At 43.9% G+C, this 21542-nt stretch overlaps 1 protein-coding gene across 12 annotated transcripts in view; it reads right to left on the reverse strand.

Annotated features, from left to right (window-relative positions):
• Positions 1–785: 785 nt before the first annotated feature.
• NLGN4X (neuroligin 4 X-linked) overlaps positions 786–21542 on the reverse strand; it is a 363400-nt gene continuing 342643 nt past the window's right edge. For all 12 annotated transcript variants that reach the window (XM_053580981.1, XM_053580978.1, XM_053580970.1 and 9 more), the window contains 2 exons: positions 15615–16404; positions 786–4470 (listed from right to left, as the gene is read on the reverse strand). In XM_053580981.1, coding sequence (XP_053436956.1) covers positions 3624–4470; positions 15615–16404 — 1637 coding nt within the window. In that variant the 3' untranslated portion in view covers positions 786–3623. The remainder of the gene's footprint in view (positions 4471–15614; positions 16405–21542) is intronic.

Consider the following 21542-nt stretch of genomic DNA (forward strand, 5'->3'; position numbering starts at 1 on the left):
TTCCGGGTGCCTTCGCAAAATAACTTGAGACCAACATCTGAAGGATTTGGGAGTTCCAACAGAACAGGGAGCTTTGGGGTTTCCCATTTTTCTTTGATCATTGGCGAGAATGGTCACGTTACACAGGACCTTGGCTTAAAATTGTTTGCATTATAACCTGTGTGTGGAAAGATTGGGTACTGAGGACAGACTCTCTAAGAACCTTCCAGGTTCTTATTCTGAACATCTCCCATGGAAAATAAGAGATAGCACAGGTGTCTGCCCCCCCGAGCTATCGTGAAAGTCCAGGGAGGTCACAGGTGGCCACGTGCACAGGGGCTAATTGCCAAATCAGCTCCCATGGGCGTGACGGAGATGTTTCTGCCTCTTGAATTTTCATCAATAGAAAACCTCGCCCTCAGGTGAGGATCTACGCCGCTCAAGTTCTCTAGTGGAAAGCTTGACGGCTTTAAGGCATCATATGTCAAACACAACTCAGGACACAGTGACAGACGCACAGACAAAAACAGAATAAATCCAAATATTCCATTTACCATTTTCCCAAAATCATGCCAATGGAACATTTTCAATAGTGGCACCAAAAAAAAAAAAAAAAAAAAAAAAACGTGCATCCAGCTAAGCCACACGTTACAAACTATTTTTCTCATCTCATAGGCTATTTCTGATGTGCATTTTAGCTTTTACGATAATAAAAAAAGGCATTTACAGGAGAAAATAACAAAGTGAGTGAGGGATGTCCACTACAAAGAAAGAGCGTACGCATAATTATTTGCACAAAGCATTAGAAAATACTGTGATATTTTATTATTAAAAATGCTGCTTAAAAGTTTATACATATGTGTCCGGCCATATAGATCTTCTATCATTACTTAAGGCAAAATCAAAAACAAAATTGCAAAATAATAACCCAAGGAACCATTAAACCCTGCGTGCCTTTGAAGATCAAGGGGAAAAGCATAGGAACGTTTTTTTTTTTTTCTTCTTATTTTTCCTCTTTTTTTATAGATAGCAAGTCTAGGGTTTTTTGTTTTTTTCATAGAACTCTATGAAGATTCTATAACATCTTTCCATGTAGAAACAAGATATCATTTAAGATGTATTAAATTGCTTTTGACCATAATCCTCTGTGAAAGCTATTGACCTAACAGAAACTTTTTTTTCCTTGTCCAAACGTCACAAGCCTGACGTGGTACTGTACATATTGCTAGCAGAAGACAACTAGAGATAGAGATGGGTACAGAACAAATACCAGAATTCACGTTACAAACATACCAAAAGGACATAGATGCTAAACATCACCTCCTCTGTAGTTTGGACAGCCGATTTTGTGATGGGGCCTGTGACTGTCACGCACAAAGCTTGCAGAAATGGCCTGATAAGAGCTATAGAAAATGATGAGCTGGGAACTAAAGCTTATCCATGACACCTCACTGCAGGAAAGAAGTGTTGTTTCCTGTGTGCTAAGTTGAGATCAGAATATTTCACATATTTATATACAGAGAATCGCTCTGGAATTTAAACCAAGATAAGCAACAAGATTTTTGGGGGGGGGGAGGAGGGGAGAGTTGGGGGAGGAGGTGATTTTGATGCATTTCTGAGAACTCTCTTTTCTCTAGAGGTCATCGCCAAACACTGATTATATCGCTAGCGTTTTAGTGGGGGGGCATTCAGTAATCAAAGGTGGTTATTGCAAAGAGGTGAGGTAGCTGTCCCATCTTCAGGGAGAACGCTCACCTTTGCAGGGACGTTTAAAACTGGACGTCTGCAACAGCCCTCATCAAGGCTGAGGACATTGTCATCTGATATCTTTGGCTACTATTTCTGGGTGGTGTAGTAACTTTTGAAAGGCAAACCAGAAAATAACCACTACCATAGCATTCCCTTCCACCACGTAACACACAACATATTCCCGGATGGAATTTAAAAGGGCGGTGACAAAATGAAAAGCAGTTGGAGAGAGACAAATCTCTGACCCTCGGGTCACCAATTTGAAATGGATGAATAATTTCCACCTAGTGTTTGACGGTGAAGCAGCCCTTAATTTCCCAGGAAACCCATGCAAAGCATGGCTAATATTCCGTCCTTTTGTCATTGGTGACTGCTTCACAAAGCCACAAAAAGTAATGTTTTCAGACGAGCACATGTTTTATCCCGTAAATGATATAAGAGAATTAAAAAAAAAAAAAAGCCTTCACTTACAGATAAATCAGGGACTTCGTGCTTTAATAAAAAAAGGTCAGACACATGCCCTCCTCTAGTCTGATTAGCTAAGCTGAGCAGGTTCTGAAGAAGCCGAGTCCTCTCTGCAGCTGTGCTGAAACACAGGCCGTATTTACTCGGAGGGGCCCGGCCCTGCCAAAGGCAAGCTTTCTTCCCTTCCTGGCAGGGGCCTGGGGCGGGAAGCATTTCTTCCTCACCATATTCAAAAGGGCCAAAAATGACAGAACGAGACTTGTATTTTTTTTTTTTCCTCCCTGCTGTCAGTGTGTGTGTGTGGAAGTGTGTGTGGTCTAATTTGCTGTGTTTTAAATACATTCCGCCTTGGGGGACCCATCTTAGTGTTGCCCCGAAAATAAAAACTTCCCAAAACAACAGTCTCCTAACAAGACTGCCTCATGCACCTGTGTCACCAGAAAAGGAGCCATGAGGCAGGACACACCAGACGGTCCAGGGCTTCCCGACGTTAACATATCTGTCTACAAAATGAAAATCCCGTTGTCTTTGTCAAACACAAGTAATTAAGAAGAACAGCCTTTTTTTTTTTTTTTTCTTGTCGTTGGTCAGGAAACAGGAGATATGACTAATGTGAATGTGTGTATATATATTTATATACTTATATACAGACAGAGCGTAACAAAAGCACAACCTTGCTAAAAGCTCTTTCAAACTGAAAAACACCAATAAAAGCTTTTTTTCTTTTTTTTCTTTTTTCTTTTTCTTTGTGTGGGTGGGACTTTTTGTTGTTGTTGTCTGTTGAAACTCACAGCTATATACATTTTTATTTTTATTTTATTTTTTTACAAAGTTTCTTAAATAGAGTTTCAGGCTGGCAAAGCGTGTCTTTGCACAGAACCGTACGAATTCCACTGCGTAGAATCCATACTTTTATTTGAATCATAAAATGCTACCGGTTATTCTCTCTGGATGTCAGCCCCCTATGCTGGGTGAAACTCCACACACTTGTTCTCTGCTTGCGTAAAGCCATCTATCGTATGGCACATAAAGAAACTTGGTTTGTTTGTACGTTTGTTTGCTTTCCCCCAATTACAATTAAAAAATATGAAGTGTCCCTGGCTGAGGTTCCGAAATGTCAGCTGCTACGGTGACGTTGGAAATAGCCAGGTCCTGGGGACAGGCCGTGGCCTGGTCGCGCTGGGGCGTCTGGTGGACAGGTGAGGATGCTCCTTAAAGCGGGATTTGTAACAGAAATGACTATTTTCACATTTCATAGGGTCAGAAGTCGAGGTGGGTGGTCCTACCGGGAAGAGCCAACGGGACGGGGGGACTGTCCTTCTGCCTTGAGTCCTATGTGGGACGCCCAGCCATTCCTAGTTTGGAGACGTTCCTTCTCTGTCTGCGCCTGGTTCAGTCTCCTAGGCAGGGGAGGGACGTGGAGGGCAAAGCTATACTCGGGTGGTGGAGTGTCCGTGGGGTAAATTCGTGGTGTTCTGCCCCCCACTGAAGGTGTTGAAGGTGTGCAAAGGCTGCATGCCCGTGAGCGTGTTGGGGATCATGGTGATGGTGTTGGGCGTCATGAGAGGGATGTCGTCCGGGGACCTGCGCAGCGTGAGCGTGTAGTCCGGGGGGCAGGTGAGCCGCAGCGTGTCGTGGGCCTGCAGTGACTCGCACCCGTGGTCCAGCTGTTTCATCTGCAGCGACAAGATCTCCTCGTTCTGGACGTGCGCAATGTCGTTGGTGGTGTTGCGCTGCGGGCTGGGGCGCCGGTGCGTCTGGTGTCGCCGCTTGTCCTTCTTGTAGTAAAGCGCGGCGAAGGCCAGGATGTTGAGGAACAGCAGGGACGCGCCCACGGCGATGGTGACGCTCAGCTCGGTGGAGTAATCCCGCTTGGTCTCAATGAGCACCGTGGTGTCCTCGGGGCCGCCGGTCTTGTGCGGGTCCTTGGCGTGCTTGGGGTTGTTGGCGGGCGTGATGGCCGGGCGCTTGGTGGTGGGCCAGATCTTGGTGGGCGAGCGGCGCGTCCCGTAGGGGAAGGAGGTCATGTCGGGCGGGGGCACCTTGGTGGTGGTGGACACGTACTGGAAGATCTCGTTCAGGTTGTGCAGGTGCGGGACCAGCTCCAGCCAGAAGGCCACCTTGGTGGCCCGGTAGTGGTCGCGCACCCGGGGCTTCAGGCCGATGTGCAGGTACAGCTGGTCCTTGGGGTTGTACTTGGACCAGGCCACTTCCTCGAAGCGGTTGGGCTTCGTGTGGATGAACTTGGTGTCCTGGGGGACTGGTTGGTTAGGATCGCTGGGGATACCAGGAGAAAAACATAGCAAAGGAAAGAGAGGACAAGAAAGGTCATTCTTCTCCATATTGAGAAAATCAAAGTTACAATCCATTCACTTCTTAATGAGCTCAAATAGCCAAGGTCCAAGACATGTGTACCATTTTGGCTTTTTCATCCCTTGTCTTCCCTCTCTTCCCCTTTCCTTCCTTTCCCTCCCTCTGTCCCTGTCTCTTTTCCTTTGTTCCTTTTTTGAGACAGAATCTCACTTGGTCTCCCTGGGTAGAGTGTCATGGCCTCCTAGCTCACAGCAAACCTCAAACCCTAGGGCTCGAGGGATCCTCCTGTCTCAGCCTCCTGAATAGCCAGGACTACAGTCACCTGTCACTATGCCCGGCTACTTTTAGAAACAGGGTTTCCCTCTAGCTCAGGCTGGTTTCCAACTCCTGAGCTCAAGGGATCCCCCAGCCTTGGCCTCCCACAGTGCTGGGGTTACAGTGTGAGCGCCCTTGGACTTGCCCTCCCATTTCCCCTTTTTCTTTAAAAGCCCTCTCTTCTTTTTATCTTGAATATGGTGGAATTTTGCAATTTCTTTTATTATTATTATTATTATTAAATCATAGCTGTGTACATTAATGTGATCATGGGGCACCATACACTGGTTTTATAGACCGTTTGACACATTTTCATCACACTGGTTAACATAGCCTTCCTGGCATTTTCTTAGTTATTGTGTTAAGACATTTATATTCTACATTTACTAAGTTTCACATGTACCCTTGTAAGATGCCTAAAAAATTTAGGAAAAATCCATAATGCATAAAACTTTTAAACATCTTTGCAAGCAATTTTTATTTTTTACCGTTTTGGTCGGGGCCGGGCTCGAACCCGCCACCCCCAGTATATGGGGTCAGCGCCCTACTCCTTGAGCCACAGGCGCCCCTGAAACAACCAATTTTTAAGATAACACCTCCTCTTCCCCCAAAAGATAGCAAATTCTTATTCCTACAATATTTTATGCTTGGAAAAATGAACTATAAAGCAAATTTCATCTTGATGTGTATAATTTATTTACAAAAAACTTAATTTTCATTCATCTAGACCACGATGCACCCACTTGAATGCTGTCTGTATAGCTGTTTTTTTGAGTAGCCATTTACCTTATCTGTAGAGATTGAGACTGGTTAGTTACAAATAACAGAAAGACTCTGGGGATATTTGAACAAACAAGAAAGAGAAGGTTCATCTCCTCTTGATAAACAATGTTGTTTTTTCCTGGTTTTATTATATACAAAGCCAAATCAGCATACCCAGTGTGAGGGTTACATTCACATGTCTGGAGTGATTTGTACGATATAAGAAAATGTTGTTTTCTGGAATTTATATATTTTCTGGTATAATAAGATTACTAGAATTCTGTATAAGTTCCTAAGTTAGTTCATTGTTAATCAGTAAGACACATTTACCTTTAACGCATTCACATTTTATTTAACTCGTTTGCCTTTTGGGGGTATTTTAAGGTAAATTGGGTACAATAAGAATTTTTGTGCCTGTGTAAGTTGGGGGATTATACCAGGATAATTATTTATAATAAATTTTGTGAGAACTTAAAAAAAAAACAACCCCTTGAGGTTATGCAGGGTAAAATGTCACCCAGTGTTCAGCCTGAACATTCAGACTGATGTGCAGACTCAAACAAGCTGAGCATTGCAACCCCTTGGTTGATACCAGTGTGTGCATTGATACCTGTTAAACAGCTTGCAGGTAATTCTTTCCTTGAAGGACTTCTATGAAACTGCTTCCAGCTACTGTATATTGGATTTCGGGGCAGGAGACTGGGAGAGCAGAAAGTCTTCCTCTAAGTTCTAATTTCTGTCATCCTTAACACACGTGGTGTAGGACTCTAACCATAGACTTGATTCCCAAGGTCCTATATACCTTGAATGAAAAGATTTTCCTTTCGTTCTGAGCTGGTGAAAATATATCATGTTCACATGTTCAACCTTCTGGACCTATGCCTTTTATAGGAAATCTTGAGCAAGTTTTCTAGTTCTTGGTGGCTTGTAGTAAATGAGATTATTGGGCTTGGGAGGTAAGTGATGAAAGTTAAAAGATAACTATGCCTTGGTGCAGTGGCTTACACCTGTAATCCCATTAATTTCAGAGGTCAACTTGGAAGGATCACTTGATGTCAGGAGGTCGAGACTAGCCTAAGGAAGAGTGAGAACTCATCTCTACAAAAGATATGAAAATTAGCCAGGCTTGGTGGTGGGCACCTGTACTCCCAGCTACTAGAAAGGTTGAGGCAAGAGGATCACTTGGGGGTGGTGTCTGTGGTTCAATGAATAGGGCACCAGCCTCATATACAGAGGTTGGCGGGTTTGAACCCGGCCCCAGCCAAACTGCAACAAAAAATAGCCTGGTGTTGTGGCAGGCACCTGTAGTCCCAGCTACTCGGGAGGCTGAGTCAAGAGAATCGCCTGAGCCCAAGAGCTGGAGGTTGCTGTGAGCTGTGACGCCACGGCACTCTACCCAGGGTGATGACAAAGTGAGACTCTGTCTCTAAAAAAAAAAAGAGGATCACTTGAGCCCAGGAGTTTGAGGTTGCAGTGAGCTGTGATGCCAGCACTGCACTCCAGCAAAGGGAAATAAAGCAAGACCCTATCACATAAAAAAAGAAGAAAAGAAAGGAAAAGAAAGAAAAAAAAAAGAACTACAGAATGCTTGGCATTCATTTGGTAAGTATTCAAGAAATTTCCTTCCCTGACTTGCAACATATAAATAAGAATACCTTAAATATTGCTAGAGAGAAAGGGCTATAAAATAATATACTGTATTTCAGATCAGATACTAATGTATATTGATATTACATAAAATATGCCACATTTAATATGGACACTCACTGTGTAGTATGTGCAGTATAGATGTGTGTCTGTTCCCCTATCTACAGATAATATATATTTTGGCATAGAAGAAAATCAACATTTGCCTCCCCCTTTTAACTGAATATACGCTAACTCATGTGCCTTTATTTTACTAACACCACAGACAACAATATTATGGGTCCTTACAGCGAGAGATTGCTTATTTATTTATCAATGTGAATATACTTGCAAACAATCTGCTTTTATTTTTAATTTACGCATTCTTTTTTTTCTTAGAAAATGATGAATTCAGTGTAGCATGTCAGCTCCCTTTGATTCATGTCTTCTGAAATGACGTTTGGTGTCTACGGCCATACCACCCTGAACGCGCCCGATCTCGTCTGAAATGATGTTTGGAATGTTTCTGTGTACTGTCTGTTCAAAGAAAAATAAATAAATATTTTAGAGAAAAATCCTATTTAATTGGGATCAGGATGGAATTGTTTTTTACCGTTCTAAATGGTAGGACCCCTTTTGCATCCCTCTGATTTTACTGAGGTCGGTGGGTCTATTAGGCATGAAGACCTTGGGTGGGTCTGTTAGGTGTATGGACTTTTTATCAAGCCAGAGGCGTCTCAGAAAAGGAGCATCCTGTTCCGTTTGGCTCTTAGGTTATTTTTGAAGGAATTTGGTGTACATATGAAAGGTAAGGAAAACACATTTATTTTGTTCTCTAAGAATAAAGCAAAGGATTTGGAAAATCCAGGTAAGTCAGTGTTAGCCTGATACGATCTGTCTATTAAAGTTCCTGGAGATTCACTGTCAGAATTCTCAGAGCCAGATAAACTGGCAGTGATTAGAAGAACCCAAGTCGCTGGCTCATGAGAAGCACGCCAAGAGGCAGGAAGATCTGTAAGCGGGATATCGGTGTTTTATTTTTTAGACTTTGCATAAGAAGTGTTTTAATTCCTGCAAGTAAAAATTAAAGCTTATAGTGGTTAAGGATAAAAATGCAATCTTGTCCAAAGCACACCAGCCTTTGTACTTCTCCACATGGTCGCAACTGTCCTGTTTTATCTGAGATACCGTATTGCTAGCAGGTAGTCAAGTGTTATGCTAAGGTCCTGAGCTTCATTTCATTAGACAGAGATAGAAACAGTGTTATTGTTTCTGTAAAGATATCAGTGAATTCTGTGCCATGCTCCTTACGTATTATCAGCTTTCCTCCAACATAAAGCATTGTCCAAGTTAAGCATCTGAAATGAGTCTAGGATATTCCGTGTTCCATGAATCTCCTGCGTTCCAAGTGAGCTGTTCATTCATCCAATTTAAAATGCCTTTCAGTTATAAAGATCAAATTAAAAATCAGATTTATGTCGCAACTCTTTCTAATCCATCTTCTCTAAATGCCTATTCTGCCCTCCAGGAGTTGTCAACGGTTGTATATAAATTCATCGTAGGACGCTAACCCCAGACATAGCATCTGAAGGGAACGAACGATGAAAACCATGCCGCCGTTCTGACTCCACACTGGTGCAGACAAAGTAGAAAAGTTAGAGTTGGTGTGGGGAGGGGTTTTCTTTGGTTTTCTTTGCCATCACACAACGCTGTTCCCATTTCTGACTTCCAAAGACACTTAGGGTCTCATATCTACGGGAGAACCTCTGTGAGTTGGCCGCCCAAGAGAATGTGACAGAGTGGTCAACGCACAGGGTGGTCAACGTAAGGAAGCAGGCTGCAGTGCTGGAACGTGCGTCAGGTGCACGTCGCCGTCTAGGAGGATGAGGTTGACGTAGGCGGTGGTGGGGGTAGGGCGGGGGTCAGCTATGGAGGGTCCACTGCAGAGGCTGATGTTTAGAGTGCTGGTCTTTGTTCTTATCCTGTGGGAACACTGCCACACAGGTGGTTTCCCAGTGTCACTGCCCTTTAATCTTCTACCTCTTTCCACAAGAGAAGTGAAACTGAGTTAGGTGTTGATCAATGAGCACCTGAATGGGATTCGCCACTTAGCACAGACTCCTTGTTCTCTCTTCTGCTTCCTTCCTTTTCTCCCCCTTTCCCTCCTTCCTCCCTTTCTCCCTCCCTTCTTTTTTTCACTTCCTCCCTTCCTCTCTCCCTCTCTTCCTCCCTTTTTTTCTCCTTCCTTTTTTTCCTTCCTCCTGTCCTTCTTTCCTCCCATTATCTCTCCTTCCCTTTTTCCCGTCCACCCCTTCTTCCTTCCCTCCCTGCCTTTCTCCCTCTATCTCTCCTTCCCTCCCTGCCTTTCTCCCTCTATCTCTCCTTCCCTCCCTCCCTATCTCCCTCTATCTCTCCTTCCCTCCCTCCCTATCTCCCTCTATCTCTCCTTCCCTCCCTCCCTTTCTCCCTCTATCTCTCCTTCCCTCCCTCCCTTTCTCCCTCTATCTCTCCTTCCCTCCCTCCCTTTCTCCCTCTATCTCTCCTTCCCTCCCTCCCTTTCTCCCTCTATCTCTCCTTCCCTCCCTCCCTTTCTCCCTCTATCTCTCCTTCCCTCCCTCCCTTTCTCCCTCTATCTCTCCTTCCCTCCCTCCCTTTCTCCCTCTATCTCTCCTTCCCTCCCTCCCTTTCTCCCTCTATCTCTCCTTCCCTCCCTCCCTTTCTCCCTCTATCTCTCCTTCCCTCCCTCCCTTTCTCCCTCTATCTCTCCTTCCCTCCCTCCCTTTCTCCCTCTATCTCTCCTTCCCTCCCTCCCTATCTCCCTCTATCTCTCCTTCCCTTCCTTCCTCCTTCCCTCCCTTCCCTTCTATTTCCCTGTGCACACATCCCCAACATCACCACGTGTCTGCCCTCTTGGAGAAACAAAAAGCCAGCCCTCCAGACATCCATACCTTCAAACCTAGCCTAAAGGCCAGAACTGTCTGCTCTGCCGCGTCTTTAACAAAGCACTTCCCCTGGGCAAACACAGGCACCCACAGGACTCCCACTCTAACATGGGCCCGTGTAGAAGGGCCGGAGTCCCACCCAGTGAGCTGGGGGAGCACTGTCCACACTGTTCCTCTGTACATGTGCTATGGGCTGTCGTTATCAAGTCCCTGCCTCTCTGGTGCTTAAACGGAGCTATAAGCATGTGGCCGAGCGTCCTGGCCTGTTGTGTGGGTCAGTGTCTGAGCAGGTCCTCTGCAGAGTTCAACAGGGCAGCTCACAGTGACGGCACGTGGTCCTCCTGGACTCCCTCCCGGGGGCCTCGCTGTGGCCCATTCTCCCCACCTGCAGCCCCGGAGCAGCCTCCTTGGTGACCACATCACAACCCAGTGCGAAATGAACAGGTAACTGCAGCTGTTCGTTAAGCTCTTGCCTTCTGCTGATAAACACCCCCAACCACTAGACCCTGCTGGACGGCAACATTCCCTGTCCTGCTGCCAAAATGGGATCGCCTAAGTGTTTGTGTGCAAATCACGCTTTGAATTTTACTCTCGTTGTGAAGTTTTCAGTCGCCTCCTTGAAGAATCGTTCGAGTCCTTCTAACGACCTTTCCCCGGAACTCAGAAGTCACTGCGTTTGTGCACAGAGGGGTTATGATTTGGTCTGAAGAAACAAAAAGAGCTCCAGCTTGGATGAAGCAGATGCCTCAGACTGACCGTCGGGGCTCTGAGTACCTCCAGGAAATTTCTACCTGGAGCTGTGGACTCCAGGCAGACAGGAGCCTCCCTCTGCACATTCGAGGGCTCACTCCTCCTCTGTGGGCTCCAACGACGTGAGCACTTTGGTGCAAGCTGAAAAACACCGCAAATGCAGTCCACAGGTGGCACCTTGGACATCGCTGCTCACTCCTTAGCCTCCCTTATGTACACTGGTCTACGTTCCCCATAATGGATGGAACGATGCGCAGATTCTGTGCCAAGTGATTTCAGGAAATAGAGTCATGGCATTAAAAATCACTCACAAACGGAGACTGTGCTTTCAGCACTTGCTCAAACTTTGATGACGTCTTGGTAAAGGTACCCATTGGGTGCTGGAACTTCATTACCCCTCGTGGCACTCATTAATTTCTCTCATCTATTCCTTCCTCCATCCTTTCTTTCATTTTCTCCTTTGTCCTCTTTTTCTTTCCTTTGTTCCCCTTTCTCCCCTTTCTTCCTTCTTTCTCTTCCTTTCTACAAGCCATGAGCCTCAGATTCATAGCCTTTGGCAGGCAGGAAGAGCTCAGGATAATTTAATATCATTATTTTGGTTTCCTTATTATTATTATTAATATTATTTTGCAGTTTGGGGCCAGGGCTGGGTTTTGAACCCACCCCCTCAGGCATAAGGGGCCAGTGCCCTACTCCTTTGAGCCACAGGTACTGCCCTCCTTATATTTTTAAAATTCAGAAAGTCAGGGGCTGAAAACATGTGTACATGTTTTCTTTCCATGTGTTTGTACAGATTGAGTCAAAGTTATTCCCCTAAGCGAGCCCTTTGTCCAGTGTGCACCAGGCCCAGTAGTGTGACTTTACCCAGCCTGTCCGCCTCTCCCCCAGCTCGACTTTCATCAACGTTGACTTCCAAATGTGTACTTAAGTACGGACCCATTAGTCCCAATTTTGTACTGAGTATGTGTTTATTTCTCTATTCTTGTGATATTTCACTTAGAAGACTGGTATCCAGTTCCCCTTCAGGCTGCCCCCAAAAATACTACACAGGCATTTTCCTCTTATGGTTGAGTAATTCTGCTTAGTCCGATACAGCACATTTGAGTGATTCACTCATATATTGGGTTGTTTTTGCTATTTTATTTTTTAGTGGCCCATAAGTTGTGTGATGAGTGATTCTAGCTTTCTGCTTAAATTATGTTTATTTTCAAAATATGTAAGGAGGAGGATGGCGCCTGTGGCTCAAAGGAGTAGGGCGCTGGCCCCATATGCCCCAGCCTCCGCCAAAAACTGTAAAATATATATCTATGTAAGGAGGAAAAAAGCAAGTGGTTTTGATGAAAGTAAATAAAAAGAGTGCCTTTAGATGTAAAGTAACTGAGGTATTTGGATACTGAGGTGGGGAAGATTGGACATGGTTTGGGAAACTCTCATGAAGTCTTCAGGCTTCAAGAGGATGGAAACCCCTGCCAGGACAGAACCCATCTATCCTAGTTCTACGACAACACAGCATGGGCCCACCTTCATAAGGCGTTACATAGACTGAATTGGGTTGTCTCCAAATTAAAGATGTCTTAAAGTTCTACCCCAACACCCCCCAATGTGAACTTATTTGGAAAGAAGGTCATTGGGTCAACCCCCCAAGTTGAGCTGATGTTGAACAGGACCTGATTTAATACACTGGGTGTCCTTACGTGAAGATGGGGACAGAGTGACACACAGTTAGGGCATGTGACAGGGGAGGCAGGGATTGGGGTCACCTATCTGCCAACCAAGGAGTGACAAAGATTACTCGTAAACCAGCAGAAGCTGAGAAATGCAAATCTTCCCTTCATGGTTTCAGAGGGAGTTTATCCCTGCAAATACCTTCATTTGGAAATTCTAATCTCCTGAACCATGAGATCATAAATTCCTGTTGTTTTAATTTAGACGGTTTTGACGAATCTGTTACAGTCGCCCCCCTAAAGTATTATTAACAGCCACAGGTTTGTTGAAACGTTCTTGTTAATTTGATTTCAATCATTTCCTTTCCTGGGTAAGAAACTTCTCATGATAGACACATAAGTGTCTCTAGCACATGTTGGGGACATTTCCTTTCCTCCCATGGTCCTTAGCTTAGCCTTTCTAAGACTAAATTTATAAAGCCTGAACGGGGGGACGTTGGCATGACTTTAATACCTTTTCCTCTCCGTAAATGTGCTGTATGTTTGTTAAGAGCAGAAAATGTTTTTAAACCACTTCCCACCAAGAGAAAACAAAAACAAGAAATAAAACAAGCAAACAAACAAGCAAAAAACCCCAAACACTTTGGTGTCCTTGTAAAGAATGATGCCCTCCGCCCCAGAACCGTCGACGTCCCCACACTGTCTTAACAGGGGCTCCGGAAGCCTAAGTCTGACACTTGGCTTGACGTGGCGAGTGTCACCGTCCCTCCCTGCCACGAGCCGCACTGTGTTTAATGAATTCACTGCTGGAAGCTCTGAACATTAACCACAGCGGCACAGAGCTCTGGAACAGAAGGATGCCTCGTTCACTTCTACAACCATGTTTTTAGATGAGGGGAGGTGAAGGATTGCCAGGCTATTTGCAGTGATCTATGTTCTAGAATCTTTACTCTCAGGCTTTGCTGAGAAGCCGCTCCTTAAAATATTGGCAGACCCTGCTGTTTGTGAGCTTGTATACGTGTGTCCGTGTATGTGTGTGTGTGTGTGTGTGTTTATAGAGAGACTCTCACGCTTAACCACAGCAGCGGGGGCCGGTGGGTCAGAAGGATGACTCCCCCTTAATTTCCACAATCACGTTATCAGACAAGAGCAAGTGAAAAGGTTCCATGTATAGATAGCAAGCAATCTGGGAGATACGGAGGGTGTCACTACAGTTTGAGAAAAAAAAAAAAACATATTAAAATTTAGGGTGGCACCTGTGGCTCAAAGGAGTAGGGTGCTGGCCCCATATACTGGAGGTGGCGGGTTCAAACCCTGCCCCAGCCAAAAAAAAAAAAGAAAAACATATTAAAATTTTAATGCTCGGTATATGCCGATGACATTTGTCACCTCAAATATTGTATTTCGTACCTCTTGTAATTGCAGACGTCAGAGGTGATGTGAATATTACCATTTCAATACGTTTTTGTTTTTCCTTTCTTAAAATGTGTGTACTTTGGGGGGACCGTCTTTATATCATATATTTCCTGGTTTTGGTTTTATGTATATGTAGCAATGGAAATATAAACATATGTGTTTATATGTTAAATCTATAGATATACATAGATAAATATATATTAGATGTGTATGATCTATCTAGAGAAACATTAAATATATATGATCGCAAAAGAAATATGTATTAAAATATATGATCCATATAGAGAGAAATATGTGTTGAAAATATATAAAAGCATCATAAATAGACATATTAAATCTATAATCTGTACAGAGAAATATACAGATTAAATCTATAATCTATAGAGATAAATAGCATATTGAATCCTATAATTTGTATAGAGAGAAATCTACATATTAAATGGGTAATCTATATAGAAATATATATTGAAGAAATATGTAAACTATATAGGGAAATATAAATTAATTTATAATCTATATAGAGGTAAATGTGCATATTGAATCTATAATCTATATATAGAGAAATCTACATATTAAATATGTAATCTATGTTGAAATATATACTGAAAATATATGTATTAAATCTATAATCTATATAGAGAAAAATCTACATATTAAATATGCAGCATGGCCATAAAGTTTATGTGCAATTTAAACCGCATGATATTTTAAAAGACGCATGTACTTTATGGCCGCCCTGTATAATCTATATAGAAATACATACTGAAAATATGTATAATCTATATATAAATGTACCTATTCAACCCATGATCTGTATAGAGAGAAATATATATTAAATATAAAATTTATATAGGAACATACATATTCTATATAATATATAGGAAGAATTATATATTGAAAAATATCAAGTTTAGAGGAAAAATACATTTTTGCATTGTGTATAACCGTTACGGGATTTTTCATTCTCGTGGCTGTGTAGTAAATACAATTAATTCCCCTGCGGTGTACGTGCTTTGATGACCTTGCTCTTCAAGAAATGAGATGAGGGGTGGCGCTTGTGGCTCAAAGTGGTAGGGCGCCAGTCCCATATGCCAGAGGTGGTGGGTTCAAACCCAGCCCCGGCCAAAATCCACAAAAAAAGAAAAAAAAAAAGAAGATTAAAAAAAAATAATAATAAAAAAAGAAATGAGATGAGGTCATGATTCGACTCCAAACCCAGTGACCTGACTTGACCACAGCTAAATATGGTGGGTTCAATAAAACAAAACCCAAAACCCACAAAAAAAGAAAAAAAAATAATAAAAAAAGAAATGAGAGGAGGTCACGATTCGACTCCAAACCCGGTGACCTGACTTGACCACAGCTATCAAAATATGTATCAGTACTGTCCAGCAGGTGGAAAGTACAGAATTTCCAGTTTGCAGTTAGAACTATGGCAAACATCTGGGTTGGCATGAAATGGAATAAAGGAATAAAACCCAGTTCCTGTAGGTGGTGGTGTACATGTGTGTGTATAAATATGTGTGTGTACATGTGCACAGTACAGTTTATTCCATCATAGACACAGCACGCATGCTGACTAAACAAATCAGCCAAGGAAGAGGGTGATAACGAAACGTAAAGGACAACATACCCAGTTTTGGCGAAATTGGTCCAGTAGGTCATGACCACAGCACTGAGCATTACGTCATTCTTGGAGAAGTTACAGCTAAAGAGCTCGGTTGGACCAATCATGGGGATGCCGAAAACATAGGGCACTTCATCCCCATGGGCTGAGTCTGCCCAGCTGGGCTTCATTTCACTCTGGCAGTGATGGTAGAAGGCATAGAAATAGGTGGGCGAGCCGTACTGGGCGTGCAGGTCAGCGGTGGCCACAGCAGGGGCCACCCACTGGTGGTCGGTGAACAGAGCCACCAGGGTTTTCCGCCTGGTCTCTGGGTTCTCTTTGTCCGCCCAGTCTGTGTACATGAACTTAATGGTTTCCCTCAAGGTGTCTTTCCCTTCGGGGTACCCGTAGAGGTTGTCCACAAAGTTGGACACGGAGAAGTCAAAGTCGTTGGGCGTCACTCCGTCCTCGTTATCCACGATGCCGTCCACGAACTTCAGGCCTTCCCCCTGGTTAACTCCGAGCATGATGTCGTAGTTGAGAAACTCCCCCTGCTCCATGAGGATCTGAGGGTCGTCGGGGATGACATCCCCGTCAATCACGGGGCCGAAGGCGATGTGGTACATGGCCGGGGTGATGGTCTGCTGAATGAGCTCTTTGTAGTTCTTATTCCGAAGGCATTCGACCATGTCTGTGGTGTCCAGCATGTTACAGCCCACTTTGTCTGCCAATATGCGAGTGTACTTGGCAGGCTGGTAGTTGACGGCCCAGCTGGACAGGGCGGTGCCACTCTGGATGATAGCCTTCTGGAACAGCCCTGCAGGTGCAAAATTGTCGACATGCAAATGAAAACCCACAAGACAGAACAGAAGCTTTGACTGAGCAAAGAAGGCTTTGATTGTCTCTGGGGCATGTGAATTTGTGGATTGAGCACCATTCAGCTCTCTCAGCCTTTCTTTCATGCCCTTGGCTTTGGTTCTTCCCTGCCCCGGCCTCCCCCTGGGATATTATCCTACACATACACACACACACACACACACACACGCTACAATTTTAGAAAATGAAACGATGCATCAAGCGTACACCTTGACTGTATCAGTTTTTTAAAAAAGCATGACCTTTCTCTATGCTTCCACAATGTAGTCTAGTTTTTGATCCCTTGTTTTCAGATACCATGAATTAAAGCACTCAGAGAAACCCCACGCTTTGCCCTAGCAAGAGGTCAAAGGCCCCTTTATCTCACAAGAAAAACCAGGTATGCCTTCATTAGGGCGATGGGGAAAAACACTTGAATCCACTTCAGAGGGCTCATGAGGGAATGCATTTATATTTGTAACCTCAGTGTAATGATAATATGCAAACTTTATGATTAAAATCAATTAATTAAATTAGCCTAAAGAAATCCTCACCTGGGTAGCTAGCTAACAAATAGTTTCAAAAAAAAAAAAAAAATCACTCATTTGGAAACTGCATTCATTTTGAAACACAGAGATTCATGTGTTTCATCCAGCCCCATATTTAAAAAATGTCTGGCTGGGTGAGCAACTTGAAAAAGCTCGGGCAATTTCAGGAAGGAAAAATCTGTGTAGGTTAATGTACTGCAGAGACCAGCCTACTGCACGGATCTCCAGAAGCCTAAATTCTCTATTTTTAACCACAAACAGAACAAGAGATGGTGAGCTGTAAAAAAATCACAGCATTACATTTACGATCCCTCCCTGCTGTTTCCATGAATTCCAGCAGGGTTCTGCCACTGGAGAATGAGATCTTCAGTTGTGAGCCCAGAAGTTCATGCCCTGTCAATTTTTAAGGTCACGTAAGCAATCAAATAGGAGGGAAAATTATGATTGTAATAAGGAAGATGAGATGTTAGAGATGGGAGCATTGCCTAAAGGTGACATACAAAACTCAGACTTTAAAATAATCTGGCTTTGCCTAATATATCATGAAACCACTTTGAGAACATTTTTTTTGTCAGATGTGCATAAGTCTTGAGTATTTAAATAAAAATGATTTTAAAGCCCCCAAAAGAAACAATGCCAATATTTGATTTAAGACTTCTATACATCGAAACAGTCACAATTAGAAAAATATTGCCAGAAGTTCCTTTTGTAACTACTGGCAATAATTTAGGTAGCAGTGTCTACATGAGTAATAAACAGAGTCCCAGAGGTCGCCCCTACAGTCACCATACGAGGGGAAAACGGGAAATAGTAACTAATTGTACATTTATTTATTTATGTTTTTGCAGTTTTTGGCCGGGGCTGGGTTTGAACCCATGACCTCTCGTCGATGGGGCCAGTGCCCTACTCCTTTGAGCCACAGGCGCTGCCCCGCTAATTGTACCTTTATTTACAAAATATTCACTACAAAATTTTATAAAGACTGCTTTGTAAATAAAATTGTATAATGAATATTTTGTAAATAAAATATTGTGATGGATTTTTTCATAAATAAAATTTTGCAATGGACAGTTTGTAAATTTGGCTATAATTTTCCATCGTCCCCTATGTATGGTGGATTTATGGGCAACTTTTGGGGACATCTCATATGTAAAATATACGTTTGTCTGTTAGGGAAGCAATGTGACTCCTTATAATATGTGAAAAAATGGAACAAAGAAAAAAGTCACTTGTGACTCTTCATTTAAAAACACATATTACATATCACATAACAATAATCGTGTGCTAGGAATCTCTATAATTTCTAAGAAGAAATTTTTCTTTTCCTCGTCCCCCTAATTCCCAGCCCAAACGTCTGTTTTGCATAACTGTCCCCAAACTACCCTGTGTTTAAGCTGTTGTATCTCAAATTACTGCTCTTTAGACTAAATGTTCATGATTCCTTAAGACTTTTTAAAATCTTTTTTGCCATTTTAGCTTTTGATTTCATTCTTAGCAGTGCTAATAACACTGGGGTGAACGTCTTCATAAAATTCTCTCCCTCCATGCGCAATTTGATTTCATTAAGCTCAGTAACTAGGTAAGGAATTCCTAAGGCCAAAAGGAAAAGTGTGGTTATTTTGTAGAATTCTTGATTATATTGCTGGGTTGTTTGAAGAGCTGCCTTGCAAGAAGAGGCAAGGCAAAGGAGTTGTTGCAACAAAGAACCATTTCTAATCTGCTGATTGGAACAATTCACAGGCTCCCTGAAGTGAATTTGGTTTTCACATGTTTCTTAAATCCAGGACTCTGATGACATCAATTGAGAAAAGAGAAAACCTAGATATTTTCATAAGAAATCTGATAATGACTCATTAGATTATTCACTTTCCTTTTTTATTTTTAAAGAAAGGATTAATATAAACATTCATCTTTCACTCCATGTCTATCCCCTTTTGTTTGACTGACGGACAAACCATGATAAAATAAAGAATCAAGGAATGTGCATCACCAAGGATTTAAACCCCACCCATAGTCCTTTCTTAGCAATGAAGACATTGAGATGTAAGAGATTCAGCGACTTGTCCACAGTGGTACCAGGAAGAAAGAAAGGAATATAACACCGGAAGGCCGGGCGCAGTGGCTCACACCTGTAATCTCAGCACTCTGGGAGGCTGAGGCAGGTGGATGGCTTGAGCTCAGGAGTTCAGGATCAGCCCAAGCAAGGGTTAGAACCCATCTCTAAAAATAGCTGGGCATTGTGGAAGGTGCCTGTAGTCCCAGCGACCACAAGTGATCAAGAGGATGAAAGTTAAAGTTTTGAGTACTGGCACCGTCTGTATCTCAGTGGGTAGGGAACCAGCCACATACAGCCAGGGCAAACTGGTGGATTCGAACCTGGCCTGAGCCAGCTAAACTACAATGACAACTGCAACAACAACAAAAAAACAGCTGGGCGTGGTGGTGGGCACCTGTCGTCCCAGCTGCTTGGGAGGTTGAGGTAAGAGAATCACTTAAGCCCAAGAGTTTGAGGTTGCTGTGAGCTGTGATGGCACAGTACTCTACAGAGGGTGACATAGTGAAGCTCTGCCTCACGCACACAAAAAAGTTTTGAGTACTTTTAACAAAAATGGTTCAAAGGACTGTGATGTGATTCTTAAGCTACCTGATGACACAGAACAAAACTTTCCTGAGGATTTAGATGGTTATTATAAGTACTCATTGTGCACAGCCACGTAACCCAGAGCTACGGTTGCATTGCCAATAGTTCTGTTTTTTTCCTTTGAGGCCACAGCCCAGAAGTTATTACTGTGCTGTGATTCTTGGGGACTTGTCTTGAAATTGTCCCACCTGGTGTTGCTTGGAGGCCAGTGAGCAGTGCACAGCAGGGAATCCCACTGAGTGAGCCTCGGGGTCTAGGGCAGGGTTGAGAGTGGGTTAGATGTGTGCTGAATACACCTTCACATGTATGTTAGATTTTCCCAGCTGTAAGCAGGGCCTCAGGGGTGGTTTAGTACATCTTCCTGGACGGGAGAGAGAAAACAATGTGTGGATGCTTCTGAGATCCTTGTGCTAACCTCACACAGCGGGAACTCGGGCCCCTCTGAATCTAATTTCCAAGTGGTTGCCTTCTGAAAATCATATTTGAAGGAGAAAGGGGAGGGAGGGGAAATACGGAGAGAAAGAGAGAGAGAGATGGGGGAGAGAGAGATGGAGGGAGAAAGATGGAAAAGAGAGAGACAGAGAAAGATGGAGAGAGATGGGGGAGAGAGAGAGATGGAGAGAGAGAGATGGAAAAGAGAGAGACAGAGAGAGAGATGGAGAGAGATGGGGGAGAAAGAGAGATGGGGGGACAGAGAGATGGAGAGAGAGATGGAAAAGAGAGTGACAGAGAAAGAGATGGAGAGAGAGAGATATGGGGAGAGAGAGATGGGGAGAGAGAGAGATGGGGAGAGAGAGAGATGGGGAGAGAGAGAGATGGAGGGAGAGAGATGGAGGGAGAGAGATGGAAAAGAGAGAGAAAGATGGAGACAGATGGGGAGAGAGAGAGAGATGGGGAGAGAGAGATGGAGGGAGAGAGATGGAGAGAGACAGAGAGAGATGGAGAGAGATGGGGAGAGAGAGATGGAGGGAGAGAGATGGAGGGAGAGAGATGGAGAGAGAGAGAAAGATGGAGAGAGATGGGGAGAGAGAAATGGAGGGAGAGAGATGGAGAGAGAGAGAAAGATGGAGAGAGATGGGGAGAGAGAGATGGGGAGAGAGAGATGGAAAAGAGAGAGACAGAGAAAGATGGAGAGAGATGGGGAGAAAGAGAGATGGAGGGAGAGAGATGGAGAGAGATGGGGAGAGAGATGGAAAAGAGAGCGAAAGATGGAGAGAGATGGGGAGAGAGAGAGATGGGGAGAGAGAGATGGAGGGAGAGAGATGGAGAGAGACAGAGAGATGGAGAGAGATGGGGAGAGAGAGATGGAGAGAGACAGAGAGAGATGGAGAGAGATGGGGAGAGAGAGATGGAGGGAGAGAGATGGAGAGAGACAGAGAGAGATGGAGAGAGATGGAGGGAGAGATGGAGGGAGAGATGGAGAGAGAGAGAAAGATGGAGAGAGATGGGGAGAGAGAGATGGGGAGAGAGAGATGGAGGGAGAGAGATGGAGAGAGACAGAGAGAGATGGAGAGAGATGGGGAGAGAGAGATGGAGGGAGAGATGGAGAGAGAGAGAAAGATGGAGAGAGATGGGGAGAGAGAGATGGGGAGAGAGAGATGGAGGGAGAGAGATGGAGAGAGACAGAGAGAGATGGAGAGAGATGGGGAGAGAGAGATGGAGGGAGAGATGGAGAGAGAGAGAAAGATGGAGAGAGATGGGGAGAGAGAGATGGGGAGAGAGAGATGGAGGGAGAGAGATGGAGAGAGACAGAGAGAGATGGAGAGAGATGGGGAGAGAGAGATGGAGGGAGAGATGGAGGGAGAGATGGAGAGAGAGAGAAAGATGGAGAGAGATGGGGAGAGATGGGGAGAGAGAGATGGAGGGAGAGAGATGGAGAGAGACAGAGAGAGACGGAGAGAGATGGGGAGA

This window comes from Nycticebus coucang, chromosome X (assembly GCF_027406575.1).
Source record: "Nycticebus coucang isolate mNycCou1 chromosome X, mNycCou1.pri, whole genome shotgun sequence".
Taxonomy (NCBI): Eukaryota; Metazoa; Chordata; class Mammalia; order Primates; family Lorisidae; genus Nycticebus; species Nycticebus coucang.